We start from the raw sequence: 19,220 nt of genomic DNA, 5'->3' as shown, positions 1-19,220 counted from the left end.
TGTCAACAGAAGTTCCTCTGGTTACTGTTTCCCCACCTACCTCAACTCACCTGAACCTCCTCCCCTAAAGCACAGGGACACATGTGAACACACACAGATACCCTTGATTACACAGATTTCCTAGATTAATAAAAATCCAGCAGTTATCTATGAATAAACTCAGTTTGAAGCTACCCAGAGAGGAATTTCAGTCATCCCAATAGCCAAAGACAGTGAAAGGATATAGAGGGAAAACTTTTAAGGAATTATTACTTTTGAAAAAACTGTCTCAAAGAGACCTGGCTTCAGGAATTACAGACATGATACTAGTAGTCAGTGACTACGATCTGGTCACTTTTAACGTTTTGTTGCAGTCTTTCATTCAAAGGCTTAGAGAAAGGGGAAATGTATAAAATCTCTGAGAGAAAATACCCTCTTCAAGCACAACTTTTCTATTCTAGAGAAGTTCTTTCTCACACTAGTCTGTTAAGATTTTTTTTTTTTTACCAGAAATAGATGTTAAGTTTTATTAAATGCTTTTTCGGCATCTACTGAGGTGATCATAACATTTTTTCTCATTGAATCGGTTAATGCTTGTTATTAATAGATTTGCTTTTGAAACATACTTACGTTCCTGGGACCAATGCAACTTTTCTTAATAATAAAACTTCCAGAAAATTGTCTCAATGAATAGAGGAAAGAAGAGATGGAGAAAGAGAAAATGAAGAAAAAGAAGAGAAAGACAAAAAGAATATGCAAAATGGTGATTTCCATCCACCTCATCCTCCTCCAAGTGGGGCCTTTTAGAACCTGTATAAGGCATGAGATTCCTTATAATGAAAAGGGGAATTTGGTTTTTTTCTTTTGGAAGCTGCATCCTTCTAGGAGGAATATGTTTTCTTTTTTTTTTTTATGTTTCTTTTTTTTCTTTTATTATTATTATTATTATTATTATTATACTTTAGGTTTTATGGTACATGTGCCCAACGTGCAGGTAAGTTACATATGTATACATTGCCGCATTATTCACAATAGCAAAGACTTGGAACCAACCCAAATGTCCAACAATGATAGACTGGATTAAGAAAATGTGGCACATATACACCATGGAATACTATGCAGCCATAAAAAATGATGAGTTCATGTCCTTTGTAGGGACATGGATGAAAAAGAGGAATATGTTTTCTAACACACCAAGATAACCTTGTACATTAGGAGTTAAGTGTCTATGAAAGGGTTTGGGAGGGGAAAGAGAGAGGCTATATATCAGAGAAAGCCTTAATTAGAGAAGCAGTGAACTAGCTACTGTGAATATAGAAAAGGAGGAGGTTTAATAGCACTCTGGAGAATAAAGATTATAAAGAGCACGGGAGAAAGAAAGTATGAGTTTCAAACACATTTTAAAGAATTTTAAAATTCTTTAAAATGATGTAGACATTTTAAAGAATGATGTAGACAACTTTCTCTGAAATGTGAATTTGTCCTTTTATTTATTTAAAAAATAGAACATATTTAGTCTTTTACTATTTCCTTGTTACTATCAATGAATAAAAAGTGCTTAAGAAACCCCAGAAAGTTGAGTATTCACAGGGAAGCAATAGGATGGGGGAGGTGAAGGAGGGAGGATAATTATATAGCCCAGCAATTTTCATGTGTTCATACCTAGACCCGAGAGGATTCATGGAGCTCCTCTATGAGAGAGAGAGAGACACACACACACACACACACACACACAGAGAAGACAGAGAGAGAGAGAGAGTCCCCTGAAGGGGAAGTAGGTGGGTCATTTAGGGAAAGAAACATTAAGTAACCAAGGTTCCATGCTCCACCTTCTGTCAATCAGGAAAGATAATTTTTTCACCTGTTTTATATATTCAGCTTCTAAGTCATGCTCTTTTTCAAAGAAAAAAAATTTACTGTTTTAAAAAAACTGCTTAGGAATTTTATTTCAAAATCCTTTTTGTTAAGGTTAGAACCAGATTTCCACAATTCCCTCTGTTTCAGTTGTTCCTTTTTTTCTTCTTCTAAGTTATATCTTATTCAAATACGGTATAGCTATTTCAGTAAATGTGAGGTCCAAGCTGTTTACAACCAGATCCTGATTTCTGGGATTTAAACTATTTATTCCTTGGCCCTCCATTAGAATTTTTTTTTTTTTTTAACTTTCTAGAAAGCATTCTTCTACTTTTACATCATAACCTGTAGCCCTCCCTATTCAGTCCTCACCACACCCCCACACCTCCAAAAAAAAATGTACTCAGGAAGCTCTTCAAACCTCTAACTGATCTACATCACAAAAGAAGGTTCCCTAACCTTAATGCTTTAGGAAAGCTAAGTAACTGGCATTCACAGCCTGCAGGTGCTAGCTTCCAGCCCTCCCAGGTGTGTTCCTCTATGGTATACAAAAGTATTCAGGAGTTCCTGTTAGTTCAGTGAATCAACACATATTTACTGAATGCCTTCTGCAATCTAGACACACATCTCCTCTAGTTGTCTAGATGGTTAGTGCCACCTTTCAGCTTGCTAGACTAGGTGCCCTCATATGACAGCCTCCTAATTCCAGTGAGTCCACAAGGAAATGGAGCGTAAAATAACTATTTAGGTTTGTGGGGTTTTTTTCCATTCAACAACAAATTTTTCAATGCCTAGTATGTAAGAAACACAGAGCAAGGTGCTAGAGGACCAAGTGGAGATCAAGACTGACAAGTTTATTTTCTAACAGGTAAAGCAGACAAAAAAAAACACCTAAATTTGTAATATAAGATGTGGTATGACAGAAAGATAGGTAGTGATTAGTACAATGAAGGAAAATAAAGCAGAGAAAGCAGGTAGACGGAAACTGTTGTTTTACATAAAGGCATTAGGGAAGACTTCTCTGAGATGTGACATTTAGGTAGACACCTAAATCGGTGGGAAAGAAGTCAAACAAACTTCTGGAGGGAAAGGATTAGAGGCAGAGGAAACAGCAAACTAAAAGGCTTGAGGTGGGTGTCAGCCAGGCGGGTGCTAAAGGCAGCAAAAAGACAAGTGAAAGTGACAGAATGGAGTAAGATTACATCTGTTGTGCCTGGGATCCTGATTAGCAAAAGCGATTTCAGGCTTCCTTCTTCAGTAGAGCTTTGGATTAAACTTTAGGGTGTCAGCTAGAATGTCTCTCTCTCTTCCACTTAGTAGAATGTTTCCAGAACCCGGCTGCACATTAGAATCGCTGAACGTATTGTTTTGCTTTGCTTTGAAATAGGAACATCCAGGGTTCCATCCCTCCCCACAAACCTCCCAATATTGTTATTTATCTGGAGTGAGTTCAGGCATTATACATATTTTTAACACCACCACCACCCGCCCACCAGGTTATCCTAATATAACACGACTTTATCCTAAGAGGTTATCCTAATATAACACGTGTATATAATACACACGACTGGGAGCCCTTGATATTTAGTCAACAAGTATTAGTTGCATAGATGCCATACATCTGGCCTCCAGGAGGTGCTTATAATGGAATATAGCTGAGCAAGAAAAAAATAAAGCAGGCAAAGTTTTAAAGTTTATTGGAAGGGAAAATGTATTATAGGTGCTCCAAAGTTGAAAAAAAAATGATCAGGGTTAGTGAAAGCTGTTGTATGAAAGAAAGTGGTTTCTGGTGAATTACTCTGAAGACATAACCAGAGTAATGAGGGGGTTTGCGCCATTCTAGAGCCCACTTGCTTGGCTGAAAGCATGTTTCAACGCACCAGGCCAATTAAGGACATTTTTATTCAAGCCCAGTCTAGTTCAGCAATGAGCCTGCTATTATTCACCGATGAAGGATGTAGCTGGAATGACATGTTTCGTTCAGGCATGTTACGCTCAATACTAGGTAGACACCTTAGGGACCCGCGGGGCGAGCTGGCTGGGAAACCTACCGTTCCTGTTGCGACACCGCCATCGCGTGGCAACAGGTAAAAATGGCAGCCATTTTGCAGCCTCACAAATCCCCTGGGGTTCGTCCTGTTTATTTTCACAAAACCAGGCGTGTGATGCTCTTCTTAATGTGCATGTGCATTCGCCATAAGCGTTCATAATGTTTATGCAGGTCCATACTGAATAAAGCTTTCCCAGATAACCAAGACCATCCAAACTCTGAGTAAGCACACATCTGCTGTGTGCTAAATAGTGACTCAGAACGCGGAGGATTATTGTTGAGCCTTGTTTTTAGAGATCGGCAGAAAAATCCACTTATGAAGAGAGAAACAAATATCGGAAAACTCTTTTTTTTTTTAAATTAAGGTCTCGCTTTTTCACCCAGGCTGGAGTGCAGTGGTACTACCATAGCTCACTGCAGCCTTGAACTCCTGAACTTGATCAAGTGCCCAGCTATTTTTTATTTGTTTTGTTTAGTTTTACCCAATACCCAGACTTCAAGGATAAATTTGTTTTGTAGAGATGAAATCCCACTACATTGCCCAGGCTGATCTTGAACTCCTGGCCTCAAACTTTATACCCATCTCAGCCTCCCAAAGCTTTGGGATTACAGGTGCAAGCCACTGTGCCCAGCCACAAAACATTTTTTAAAGGAGGCTTTTGATGGGAAACTACTAACAAGTTTCTAATGGTAAGAGGAGCTGCTGTGTACTGTTCAAACAAATTGCCCTACTCTAATGACCTAAAACCATAAGCTAAATAGCAGATGTTGGGATTCAAAGACAGATTAGAGTCCAACTAAGCAACTCTGAAGTTGTACAGAAGAAAGTGAAGATTTACTTAAAATGGTTCATATTTTTAAAAGTGAATTATAGTGAAGGAAAATTTTTTTCCAACTCCTTGCCACATTATTAGAGAAGTGAAAAAGAAGCCAGTGGTTCTCAGTTTTGGCCACACATTAACATACTTGTAGATTCTCATTTTAAATATCCTGATGCCCAGGTAACATTCTCAACCACTTAATTCGGAACTTCCCCAGGTGATATTTTGTGAATTGCGTTTGAGGACCACTGAACCAGAAGCTTCCTATGCTTGTGATATGTCACTAAGTCATGATTACATATATCATCAGCAGGGCACCTCTTTCCTCTTCCTACATTCACCTCTCAACTGTCTTCAACTGTCTTCAACTGTCATTTACCCTTCAAGATTCCTTTGTTGATGTTTATTTTAATCAGACTTCCGTTGAAGAGGTGTAAAGAAGCTTAAAATATTGACCTGAGATTTGCCTCCTGATTTCTGATTTCTGAATTATTTAGCCCACTACACTCTGAGACATCTGAGGTACCACATATTATTTCAAATTGTGCCTTCAGCATCTAACATGCCTGACACACAGAAAAGACTCCATAAATATTAAATGAATAATCTTGTCAGCTGGACAGCACCCCATTGACTTACCACAAAATTCTGAAAGGTGATTTGTGAAGCGAAGAGTGGAAGGAGATGTGAAGGGAGGATATGTCAGGGGGTGATGTTGGAGACAGTGAGTACTTTAGAATAGGGAGTAGTTTAAACCCACAAAGAAAACACAGCATGGTTGTGTTACCTGAAATCCCCAGATCACAGACTGCTAAATTGATAGTCATTATTTCAGCGGGTCTCAGCTTCTTCTTTCGTCTAGAAGACATATAAAGGACATATCCATTTCCAAATGTGGACAGAATCCCTACAAGGAAAAATAAAAATTCCCATCGTTAAAACTAGGATTTCCAGTTCACTCAGATATGAAACACTTCTCAACTTCAAAAATGGACACCATAGATTTAGAGGGTAGTGAGAGGACTCTAAATAAAAAAATCTAAATTAAGAAGATGAAATAAAAAGCATGAGTTGTGAGTGACAGGCCAATGGGGCAGGAGTCAGGGATCATAAGACTGAACTTACCCAGAAAAAGGCATCGCTAACTTCCCCGTGAGGCTCAGGAAAGTGTGGGAATCCCAATGGTCAGTTCTTGTCCTGGCCCCCAGGGTGGAGTACTTTCCTCAGCCATTTTTATAGATTATTGGCTTTATAGAACTCCCTCCCTCTGATCAGCAGGGTTAAACCCTTAGCTCTTGATAAATTCTGAAGATGAAGCCAACCAAAGAAGGTGCCTTCAGTATCACTGTCAACTCCTAAGGGAGCACCAGTGTTCAGGAGAGGCAGAGGCCAGGTATGGCTGGCATAACTCCCTTCAAGAAAATGGACATCTCCCAGAGACGCCCCAGGACTTTTGCCTCTTCGGGAGACATGGACACTGACTGTCTGGCAGATAGAACAGCCTTCAGCTGCTACTGGACTAGATATCAAGGGTAAGTGGGTGACAATCGAGAACCTGGGCACTGTCCCTCCCACCAAGGGGAGAGAAAGTGACCCTCAACCCACCGAACCTACCAACAATGCCATAAGTGTGTTCCCACTTTTTCATATCCTTTTGTTAATGACTAGTTGCCTTTGGCATTACAATGAAACTGTTCGAAAGTTCTTACAAACCCAGTTTAAATCCAAAAAGACCCAATCCCTACTGACTTTATTTAAGAAAAGAATACACCTACTTCCATAGCTTAACATGTAGAGTAGATTTCTTCAGGAATTCTTGCTTCATAGTGTAGCTGTGTATAAATGAGAATCTGGTACAGCTGCCTTTAGTAGTAAGGAATAAGGAGAGTATTAACAGGAGAAACCCAGAGTTTTCTATTTTAATTTCTACTTCTCCACCACAATTCATTTTGGGGGCAAAGAAAGAAATGTGTGATTCAGCTGATGGTATGAAACCACCAGGAACTAACTGCATTGTGCTCTTAGGAAATTCTGACTCCCTGGAGTCAGTGCTGCTTAATGGTCCATTAAAACCTCTTTAGCTTTCATAAAGCAGAAGAAGAGAAAAATAAAAGAGATTACGGAGTTCCAGAGCAAACCAACTAAAATGAAACTTAGGTCTCACTCAAGGAAACCAGCTAGGAAAGCAAAATGTGAAAACGTGGCTTGAAAAAGTATAAACTTAATGCCACCTACTTTGTATCCAAAAAGAGTACAAACAAGTATCCATTTTCATTTGATACACAAGGCTCATTGAAACACCTTTCATCTGTCTACATCTCTTTTGAAAATATTTGTTTTCTTACTTTTCCTTTCTTAAATTTTCTTTACTGACCCTGCTTCATAAGGTTTCACCCAGTGCCCAAAGCATTATCAAAAAATAGTCACCTCTCTATTCATTGCATGTAAAGTATTCTAACAAGCAATATATATATATATATGTTATAGATGAGTGTCAGGAAAAAGCAAATTTATTCTTAATATTAGTGAAAAGACAACCAGATTAAGAAGATAAAGACCAAAGTGGGGACACTTTTAGATAATCAAATCCTATATCATTTATGGATACAAAAATATCATATATATTAACTGTTAATAAACTTAGTATTTACAATAATAGTAAAAGTGTGGAAGGTAAAAAATGGATTTGTAATTTATGTCTCCTGTATTTCAAACTCAGATTTATATTGTTATCTTTCCATTGTCTCTTAAGACTTCTAGTATTTAACAAAGCCCACCAAGAATGTTTATTCCACTCTGGCTCCTTAAAAGCAATCTGGACACATACATCTTGGCCAGGCGCGGTGGCTCATGCCTGTAATCCCAACACTTTGGGAGGCTGAGGTGGGCAGATCACTTGAGGCCAGGAGTTCAAGACCAGCCTGACCAACATGGCGAAACCCCGTCTCTACTAAAAAACACAAAAATTAGCAAAGCATGGTGGTGCACACCTGTAGTCCCAGCTATTCAGGAGGCTGAGGCACAAGAAGCACTTGAACTTGGGAGGTGGAGGTTGCAGTGAGCCGAGATCGCACCACTGCACTCCAACCTGGGTGACACAGTGAGACTCTATGTCCAAAAAAAAAAGGAATCTTGCAACATCTACACTAGCCTATTCTAGGAGAGTGAAAACCAGACACACGGCCAAGTCCAAGAAGCGGGTCTAGGGTGAGTCCAAACCCCTCCAGCCGACCCCTCTCCTCACCCTGCGTGACTGTTCTCTAACATACCATTGGCTCCACCTCCCAGTGCCCTGATCCTCCTGAAGCTCCCCCTGTCCAGGGACTCTTTTTGAACCTGTTTTTCTGGCTCCATCTCAGCAAACCCACTGGAATATGATTGTGGATTTTCCTTCCAACTCCATGTGTATCAGGTGGGAAATTCTCCTGATTTCCTCACCCTGGTTGCCTCTCTTCCTCCAATCCTCCCTGCTTAAGATTGGGAATGGACTGACAGGCCTCTCTATTTTGTGTTGTCTGGAGAGATTTGTCAGGTTATTGATGTTACTTTTTAATTCATTCCTTGGAAGTGATGGAGCTATGCTAAATTCAATTGATCAAGTTGCTTATTTTTCTGCCTTTTCTGGTAATTGAAAGTACTTAAGTTTAATAAAAATGCAATGTGGATTTTACAGAGATAAGATAGTCTCTGTTCCAGCAGAATGTTTGCCCGTTTTATTCTCTGCTCTATTCCCAGCAACTTAAAACAGTGGCAAAGAGTGGGTGCTCAATATATATTTATGTTGAAAAGAGATGGGGGCTCATTTATAAGAAACAGAATTTAAACTAGTAAAACACTAACAACAATAAAGACAAAGACCCAGGGAATCACTTTACAGCAGAATTTGGTTGAATCACATGAGTTCCTTTTGCCTCAAGTACTGACCATAGAGGGAGATCAAGTATTTTCTAATGAGTTTTGCTACTTTCAGGAGGTTAAATGAAATTGTTAGCCAGTAATAAATAGATGAGAGAGGGAGAAAAAGAGAGAAAGGGAGGAAGGGAGGGAAGAAGGGTGGAAGAGAAAGATAGAAACAAAGAGAAAAAGAGAGAGAGAGCAAGTTTGACCCAACATCTGAAAAAATTAAAGGCAAACAAACCTAAAGACATAACCCACCTTCACACTGGTCACCCAAATTTAAAACAACAATTTTGAATTTAAGAAAAGTATGGTGGTTAAATCCTAACTGTCAAGATTAGTGCTATCCAATATAAATGTAATGTAAGGCAGAAATGCGAACCACATATGGATTCTAAAATTTTCTGGTAGCCACATTAAACAAAGTAAAAATTTACAAAGTAAAAATTTAATTTATAAATTAAAAATTTACAGTAAATTAATTTTAGTAATATATTTTATTTAGCTTAACATACCTAAAATGTTGTAGGTTCAATGTGTATTTAATTTTTAAAAATTAATAATGAGATATTTCATACCACTTTTTCTTGTACTGACCCTTCAGTATCTGGTGAGTATTTACACTACAGCACCTTTCAATTTGGAAAAGCCACATGTGGCTACTGAATGAATGATATCATGCGGTCTAGAAGCAGGTGCACCCCTTTGTCGATTATGCACAAAAGTCTTTTGAACCCGGACTTTCTTCCATTTATCACCAATACATTTTTCAACTCTCACCGAAATGGCTTAGCTATTTTGATGCAACTTTACTTTTAGGTGAAGTAAGCTCAGTGTTTCTGCCATTACTATAGCACTATAGCACAATAGCACAATTGAGTTTTGCTCAGTTGTGAGAACAGGAGACTGACCTAGATTATTTTTAAGGCCCATTCTCAACCTAAAATCTTATGATTATATCAAAAACATTATTAAATAATAAAAGCACTCTGTTTAAATAAAATGCCATTATCATTAATTTTGGTGTTCAGAAAGTAAATCTACTCCCAAAGTAACCAAAATGAAATGGATAAATAATTTTGCTGTAAGAGTTCTTGGATTATCAATGGAATTTTATTCCTAATAATAATGATAATAAAGAGTCATTTCTAGGAAACATTTATTGAATGCCATAATGCCATTCCATCTTCTGCCTTTCCCCACTCTTCACCTCCACTAAACTATCCACTTAAGTATCAGAATCCTTTTACAAAATCAACATATCAGCCCATGAATTTTCTAAATGCAGCCTTTGCGCAGAAGCATTAAGGAAGCTTACCAATTATTGTCAGGTAAAAGCCAGCCACTAAATCCGCTTCCCAAGAAAGTTTGGAAGCAAAGGGATCCCCATCTCGAAGGTAATGTGGCAGGCGCTCGTCCTGAGGCAGGGCAGTGTGATTTAACGCCATTCTGTTCTCGAACCACGAGGGAATCTGAAAAGCAAACCAGTAGAGATCTCAGCAGACCTGAATAAGCCAGCTTGAACCATTTCATAATCGTGGCTCCTGTTTTAAAACAAAAAGCAAGTTCCCAAGGTCATGCATGATTCTCTAATTAATAACTGGTAAAAATTTTAACATTTTTTCAATGATCCGGTTATGTCATTACTCAGTTATTCAGTTGGCAGATTATCCAAGCCTTCATTTTCTCCTCTGTTTTCTCATGCTACCCTCTTTGAGCCACTTCTTTTTTCTCTGGGGTGGATAAAAGGTTGAAGGCCAAACTGTCCAATTTACTGTTTCTTAGCAACTTTTGTAAAGGTCTGAGCAGGAAATGATATTGTATGGAGTGTGCACACATATACACACACACACAATATATATATAATTTATATATATAATTTATATATGTATATATACTTTATATATATAATTTATATATATACTTTATATAATTTATATATGTATATATAATTTATATATATAATTTATATATGTATATATAATTTATATATATAATTTATATATGTATATATAATTTATATATATAATTTATATATGTATATATAATTTGTATATATAATTTATATATGTATATATAATTTGTATATATAATTTATATATGTATGTATAATTTGTATATATAATTTATATATGTATGTATAATTTATATATATAATTTATAAATATAATGTATAATATAAATATAATGTACATATATAAATTATATATCATATAAAAAAAATTTTACATATATATAATTTGTTAGAATATAGTATTTTTTGATTATCCAGATTTCCCAGAAAATCATTTCCATTGTACATTCAATGAGGTTTAGAGTTTTGTAAGGAAAGAAATAGAGCATTCAGTACAAAGGAACATGGACACTTCATTAATTGAAGCTAAGAGCTAGGTGATTGTCAAAGTGATCTTGAAATTTGGAGCTATTTAGAAAGGATTCAAGCTGGGTTGTAACTCACAGGCACATCCACGGGAAGGTTTGTTTCTCAAGTTTCCTAGAGCAGAAAGCAATTTCATTATTTCTCATCACCACCCCAAATCCATACTTTCTATTTGCTCATTTATGCTTCTGGATGAAATCTTGAGCATTGAGGAATTTCTCAAATACACAGGTCTTAGTACTGTTTCTTTTGAATTGGAGTTTTAAAAGGTTTACACAGTCTTTGATGGGCTCTCTGCAAAAATAAAAGTCACATGATATCCCTCATCCTGAAACTTGGAGTCGCGTGTTGTTCTTCAGATAAAGTATGCCGCTGATGTTAAAACTTCCTTTGGAAGGGTCATTCCTTTGGCATGATTGTTACTATTTGTTTTGAAAGGGGAAGAAATACTAATGTGGCTGTTTCTCTTTTGAACTTGCATATTTCAAATCGAACCAATAGATGTCACTGTTCAGCTCTCTAGGCAACAATTTCGGGCATTATGAGATAGCAAGTGGAACACAGAGTTGTGTGTCCCACAGGTGGTGACAGGGTGATCAGCAGATATCTAACCATGTAATTCACCTTTGCAAAAGACATGAATTTAACCTCTTTCTAACTGCCAACTTACAGCTTACAGAGGAAGGGTAGTGACCCTTTCAGTGGCCAGTTGGCTGAAACTTCAGTCTTCTACACACAGTTTGAGGACAGTCATGTGCTAATGTTCATTCCAAATCCTTCTCCCTGAGATGGTTAGAAAGCTGTAGGAGAAACCTTTGGCTGCCAGCTGCACCACATCCCAAGACCTACCCCACGTGAAAGTTTATCTTTACCTTTCACACTCCTGATTCCCCTTTGACTGCCTCTTGTTCTGGTAAACTCTCTCCTCCCCAAAGATTGCCCCCGCCCAACTGGCTGTCCAGTCCTGTCCTCCACCTTAGCTTCAGAATCATAAGATGAGGGTTGGAGTCCAGCTGTGATACCCACCCTCTGATCTTGAGCAAATCGTTTAAACTTTCTGAACTGCAACCACTTCATCTGTAAAATGGGCAGTCTCCTTCTTACCCATCACTCATGCTTGTTGTGGGAGCAATAGGATATTGGATTCGAAAGCGTATTGTGAATGGGGGGTCCTGTTTATTTATTATATGCTGAGATGCTTACTTTTCCCAAACTTGCCCATCCATCAAGATACAGCTATTGTATAAGAGATTTCCTCAGGGTCCCATGCTGAATCAATGGATGCTTGTGTGTTAACTCAAGTATTCACTGAACATCTACTATAAACCCAGCATTTTGAGGTAGGACAACAGAGGTTTACCATGTTATCTAGACTTAGGGAGGGTATCTGTCATTTTCTGGACAGAGAAAAGATGCAACTAATGGTCAGAAAATATAATAATAATACAAGAATATAAAACAATAAAACGCTGCTTTACTTGGTTTTAGACAATTTTTTTTTGAGATAGGGCCTCACTCTGTTGCCCAGGCTGGAATGCAGTGATGTGATCAGTGCTCACTACAACCTCGACCTCCTAGGCTCAGGTGATCCTCCCAACTTAGCCTCCCAACTAGCTAGGACCACGGCGCATGCCACAACACCTAGCTAATTTTTTTTATTATTGTTATTTGTAGAGACGGTATCTCTCTATGGTGCCCAGGCTGATCTCAAACTCCCGTCCTGGGCTCAAGGGCTCCTCCCACTTTAGCCTCCCAAAGTTCTGGGATTACAAGTGTGAGCCACTGTACCTGGCCTAGACAATAAATTTTAAAGCAAGGAAATAATTCTGTTTTCTGAGGAATTAACTAGATTGTATGTGTAATATCAAGAATTGTCCTTCCTATATCTAGAAGTACCCAGGCCTTGCACAGCCTAAGACTCGATATGTTAATAATGAAAATGATAACATAAAACTTCACTTGAGCCCCCAAGGGGCTTTAATAAGCAACAAAAACTGTAGAGAATATTTTCAGTAAGAAAATGACATGAGCTAAGATTTGGAGGAAAAAATGAACATAAAGTATATAAGGGATGGAAAAAGAGTTGTTCCATGGGAACAGAGTTCATCATGGAGAGAAGTGGTAGCCATCTTGGCTTGGTAAAATGGGATCTTGTTCTGTAGAGCCTTGCCTGCCTGGCAGAAGAGTTGATTTTGACATATCATATGTGCACTTATTTTTTTTCTGACACTGATCAAAATTAACGCTATTGTTTAAGTTTGGAAATACAGTGTTTGAGAGTGTTTTTAGTTCTTTTCAAAGACACAACTTAGACACAATTCTTCCTGAGGAACACTGCGAGAAAGAGGCAGAGAATCCCAAATACATGGTTATTTGGGAATTCTTTTTTTTCCACTCTTCTTTATACATTACAAGCTAATTTTTCAACTTCACACTTTACACATATTTTCCCCTATATGTAATTTGTGTTCCATTTCTTCTCAGTCTATCCAAATTCCACTTGACCTTCAAGCTTTTATCCAAAGTCTACATCCTTCAGAATATAAAACTGGCTCCTTCAATCGCTACTAAAATACTCCTAGGAGAAATTAATCCACTTAATTTACTTAATTCTTCCTCTGGTTTACCTACACATGAGTAAAATAACTTTCAGTTCATAAAGAAATTAGAGGTACCAGTGCATAGCATGGGATCATTATCATTATTTTGTTGAGGTGCTATTTCATCATTGATACAGAATTATACTTTTTGCTGAAAGGCTATAGCAATGTAACCATCATAAATATTTTGGCAGAACACTAACTATACTACTGAAAATAATAAATGCAACACATAGTCATGACTGTATTTGTTCAGAGATATGTTTTAGAGAGTTTCTTTTTCAGTATTGAATGTGCCTGAATTACCTCATTGTGTAAATAAAATAGTCATTTGTTGATTCCTTCCCTCTTTTACCTCCTGTATTTGAAGATTGCCTACTGCCCATAGTAGATAGATGCTGTCCTATCTACCTTCCCAGGTGGTCAGGGCCCTCAACACCACATCCCCCAGTTCCCTGGGATGGCATCCTATGATTAAACCAATGGTTCCCAATCAGCTGCATATCTGAATCTCTTATGTACTTATTTTTTATTTTTTGTATATTGTTATTGTTTTATTTTGTATTGTAGCTACTCTTTAGGTACTGTAGTCTGGGTACAACTTCCAGGGTCTATGATATTATTTCCAAGAGGATCAGTTTGTCGAATTTTGTAACCATGGAAGCTTGCCTTTCTTGCACAATATTTCATGGCACTATTGCTTGGGAAACAACATATGGGGGTTGGAGGAAAGTATCCTGTTTAAAAGTGGAGGAGAAACTAAATGACTTGTCAAAATTTCTGCTGAATTTATGATTCTGTGAAAGATATAAATGAAACTTCTTGGAGTAAGTTGTATGTGATTATTCATGTTAGCATAATCCTTTAAGCCATAAAATACACTCCACTGCTCTCACATCTGCTAATCAATGGTCTTTTGGACCATGAATAAAGCTTCCTAAGACTGTTCTCATAACAGCTTATTACAGAAAAAGCTGCAAACATCCCCACTCTTCACCACCCATAAAAGTTTTAAATATCTTTTGAGTTACTAGAATTAGCCTTTTAAAATCCTCTATTATTCCACAATGAAAAATTAAAGAATATCTTTAGATGTAGCCAGAAGTCCTCATGTCCAAACTGAATGGACTTACAAATAGGTATAAGCAGATATGGAAAAGAGAATGGCACAGGTTCCCCTCCTAACATGAAATAAACACAAGTTCGTATCAAGAAACAGAGTCCAACTCTGTTAGACTCTATCTAGTCTTAAAATTATCTTCAAAAAATATCTGGCAATAAATTTCCCCCTGACCTGCTGAATTTTCTCTGGTTTAATGCAGGAAAGACCAAAAAGCATGGGCAGTGTGGAAAGGCACTTATGCAAAGTGAAAGTGTCCTGCCCAAAATGGTCTTCCCCACTGGCCGGCTCTGGCTTCTGAAACTTTTGCCATTTTTTGTCTGAAGCATTATCACCACGAAATTTCTTTCTAGGGATATACTAACTGAGAACATGAAATTTGAATCTACCAGAATCCATGAAAACTGCAACATAAAGTAGTTTCTGAAATTAATTACTTGAAACCTAGTAGAAGCCAGCAGACTTCAAAATAGGTGTAAGATGGTGCAGAGGAGTAAGTTGGAAACAAACATCGAAGGCTAAGAAATGTCCAGGAAGTTAACAAAGAAACACCCACGAACTAGAGAGAAGATGTCCAAGAAAGATAAGCAGGTAATATTCAATATCTAGAGGTAAAATGTGCTCAGTGTTAAGCCTGATAAAATGTAAGTAAGGAAACATAGTTTATTAAAAATTCAGAAATCTTTCAGCTGGTTTACATAGGTCTTTAACAAGTTGGTGATTGCCCATTTCCACTACTGTCTAAAAGGATTACCCACAATAAGCCTACAGGAAAAAGGGTTTGTGGTCAGATTCATTTTTATACCAACTTCAGAAATTTGTGCCAGCCCCCAGGCTGGTGTCTTATGATAAGGGACCAACAATTCAGGACTAAGCTTCTTTCACTCAACCCCAGTGAGCCAGCTGGCATGGGCCATGATTGTGTGCAGGGACTACCACATTGAAGACCAGCAAGTTTTCCCGGTCGTCCAGGGACGACCACACTGGAGACCAGTCAGTTTTCCTCTGACTCCTTCTGCATGCTAGCCTCTCTCCTGTCTCTATCGACCTTCGGATTTGACCTCCCCATTTGAACACCGCAGTGGTTTCAAGCATCTCCCCTTTCCTTTCCTATCAAAATCTTCTCTAAAAAAAATGGAATTGATAAATCTTGTTGACATGGTACGATATTTATAATACATTTTGTGGAAAAACACTAATTATCAAAGAGTTATGAAGCATTTTTAAGAGAAAGAAAACTATAGAGAAAGATACCTAGAAATATACATGCCAAAGGGTTAAAATATATTTTTGTTATGAATAGTGTTAGCACGGTTATGATGTATAATGATGTTAGGAGTAATTCTTTCTTTACTTTTTATTTGGAGAGTGAGGATACTTGGTAATATAGGCACTTTTTTAATTGTTTAAAAATGGCATATTTTGCAATATTGTCTATATTTTTAATAAAGAATTTGTTACAAATTATAACATTAGTGAAATTGCTACACCCATCCATTTATTCATTCATATATTTATTTACCACAGATTATGTGCAGGTGCTTACTCAGTCTATAAATTACTTCCCTTGGAAATTTGCCATTAATGAGATGCCTTACAGAAGCTGAAATTGAAGGTTTTTCTGCGAAAGACCTACTCACAGCCCTGAAATCTCCCCACATAGGTAAGCAGCTCACATCTGTGCTCTAAGCATGTGCTAGCACTGCCTTGGATGTGTGTCAGCCAGAGGTCACACCTTAAGGATTTTCTTCCTAGTAATTATGTCTCTTCTTCCTCATGAAGTGTTCTATAAATTCAATAAATTTAAGCTGTGCTCTTCATAATTATTTTTTTCTGTGTCAGCATCTATAAGTGCTTAACATGCAATAAGCCATAATGATACCAATAGTGATATGTCATAGATCAATTCTGTATTCCAGTGAAAAGATTTGGATTATTTTTGCATCTATTATATAAGAATATAGTGTTTTTCTTTTATACATGAAAAGAAAAACCTGAAAGCACCTTGACATGCAAAGTAGCAATCAAGAAATAAAATCAATAGGTTGGGGTCTCAAATACCCCAATCCAGGTCTCCAGAGGGGTAACCTTTACCTATTAGCTAGTGCTAATGAGATCCTTGCCTTCTCTACAGGGGAAATGTTCACAGGCACAAAGAAAACTAGTAATTAGCTGAGGTTTTCTGTCAAACAGAAATGCACATACACTTTTCGGGCTTTTTCTGCCATGGTTCAATATGATGCTAGAGAAGAAAATAAAAGAGTAGTATTTTTTTCAACATACTTAACTAAAAATATGGCAGAAAACATGGAAAAGAAGGGCTGGAGAAAGGAAGGAAAGTAGGAAGGCAAGAATCTTTTTCTCTACAGAACCAAGCCAGCAAAAGAGCAATCAATTCAATTCAATATTTTGTAAGCCTTGTAAAGAGCGGGCAGAGTTGTCTGTTGAGAATAATAACCTCCATGCCAATTTATTCCTAACCAGTTCAGCTTGAAACAAATTGACAAATCTAAGGTAATAGGAGAATTATGAGAAATAGACAGACCTGCTCTAATATTTTCTTAGATTGATAATATTTAAAGTGTCAACTGTCGTGTAATGACTACTATTTTAACCAGCTTCTGAATAGTAAGTTTCAAATTAGTTTATGCCCACACTCTCTCCAACCCAAGTCTCTCAAGCAAAAGGGATGAGGTGTAAATTTTTATATAACAATTACTATTGTAATTTCCGGGCCTCAATATTTCTCTTTCTCAGAATAAGAGGCGCTTCCTACTCAAGTACTAGACAAGGTTGCCCACCTCCTGGCATGGTGTCCGTTCTTCTATTTATCTCCCAGGGGACCTTGCCTACATCCAAAAGTCCTTCTTAGCAAAGCAATCAAGTAACCCAACCCTCTGCTGATAATGAAAGGGGCCACCTGATCTAAACACTGGCCTAAGAACATGCAGGAAACCATAAACCCCAGAAATGAAACCGGAACCACGGAATTCCCCACAGCATCACCAAGGAATACCAGACCTACAAATCCTTCTCAAGTTGGAAGCATCTTTGGACATTGTATTTATTGTAGGCAATTTATTTCCTCCTCAGCCCTCAAGAGTATAAAAAGAAACTTGGATAATAATAATAATAATGTTTGAGAAAAGGGCAATAAATCCCCTAATTTACATCTCAAATTCAAATACTCCAGCTCTGAGCTCCTATATCCATACAGATCATGTTAGCGATGATTTATAATTATCAAGTTGCCCTTAGTAATAGTAATAATCAACATGAAACATGCAGAATTTTCAACAATAGGATCTGTTTATTCCTCATCGAAAGGAAATATACAAGTTTACAAAAAAAAAAAAAAAACTGTGAGGAACAAATTGGCTAAACACCTGGGCAAAGAAACTCAGATTGCTTCAGAAAAGATCAGAAATTGCAATTTTACAGATTCTCACTATTTTACTGCTGGGTGCATTCTTTATTTTATTACTGATGTGAAACTCTGCTTCTGAGATGTCTTTTATATGCGTTAGTTGACAGATTGGGCCTAAACCTAACAGGAGGAAAAAAATCCAATTAGCTTCATTAATTACAGTGGTTTTCAGAATAAAGGTTCAGACAGAACAGCTTTAACATGCTCCTAGTTCTCACAACCACAGAGAAAAAGAAAGGAAAAAAATTCCCTGAAAATGAATTAAGAGTCATTGTTTCTTTGCCTTGTGTATCATGCATAGGCTATCCTCACAATTCCTTGTAATTGACCATTCAATTCAAAGTCCTATTTTCCAGACAGGAAATCTTAGAAGTTCTTGTTTCTTAGTTGGTTTAGCCCCTTGTTAAAACTCACCGATTTAAGAGACTGCCAGGGGAAGTTTCTTTCCCTGGGCTTCTGGCTGGGTTTGCTCAGGTCTTGAGACTTCTTCCTATTGGTTCCTTCCAGAGCAATACTCTAGTTACTTTGTGCTTCAGCAGATTTTGAACATTATAAGTGAAAGGTATTCATTTTCTAGACTTCCCTGCTCTCTCCACCCCTTTGGCGAAAGGACCAATCATATCTTTGGAAAAAGCAGTCTCATCTTATTGAATTATGAGGAGAGATGCAATTTTTGGAAGCTTCACTTATCGGTGATTAAAAAACCACCAGCAGCTATTTGGCCCTTATATTGATCAGAAACAAGAATAATGTTGTCTGCTGACTGTACTTTAAGACACCATATGCTTGATTTTTTTTCTTTTCAGATTTAAAAGTCTCAGATTAATCATTAAATAATTTATAATCAAATCCTAAAGCCTTTATTATTTATTTCTGGTCTTAGGCTATTTTTTAATCAAGACATACTATCTTTACTTACCTTAATATATAACTGCTTAAGAAATACCACTAAAATAGAAAAAGGAAAACTCACACATAATTTTTTAAACATAAAAGTTAACACTTGTCCTAGCCTGGTTTACAGCCCTAAAGCTTTGTCAGGATTGAAAATGCGGTTTTTGTTCTTTGGCATTAGGTCAAAGCCACACGCTG

General features: G+C 37.3%; 1 protein-coding gene across 1 annotated transcript in view; it reads right to left on the bottom strand.

Moving 5' to 3' along the window:
- The window catches only part of OPN5 (opsin 5), a 44,421-nt gene extending 32,999 nt beyond the window's left edge, over positions 1-11,422 (bottom strand). Inside the window, exons 1-3 of the mRNA XM_054493058.2 lie at positions 11,060-11,422; positions 9,920-10,073; positions 5,492-5,611 (exon numbers count right to left, since the gene is read on the bottom strand). Coding sequence (XP_054349033.1) covers positions 5,492-5,611; positions 9,920-10,049 — 250 coding nt within the window. The 5' untranslated portion in view covers positions 10,050-10,073; positions 11,060-11,422. The remainder of the gene's footprint in view (positions 1-5,491; positions 5,612-9,919; positions 10,074-11,059) is intronic.
- Between the last annotated feature and the right edge of the window lie 7,798 nt (positions 11,423-19,220).

Source organism: Pongo pygmaeus, chromosome 5, assembly GCF_028885625.2.
Source record: "Pongo pygmaeus isolate AG05252 chromosome 5, NHGRI_mPonPyg2-v2.0_pri, whole genome shotgun sequence".
Taxonomy (NCBI): domain Eukaryota; kingdom Metazoa; phylum Chordata; class Mammalia; order Primates; family Hominidae; genus Pongo; species Pongo pygmaeus.
The sequence above is the reverse complement of the archived record's forward strand: the minus strand, read 5'-3'. Positions and strand labels throughout refer to the sequence as shown.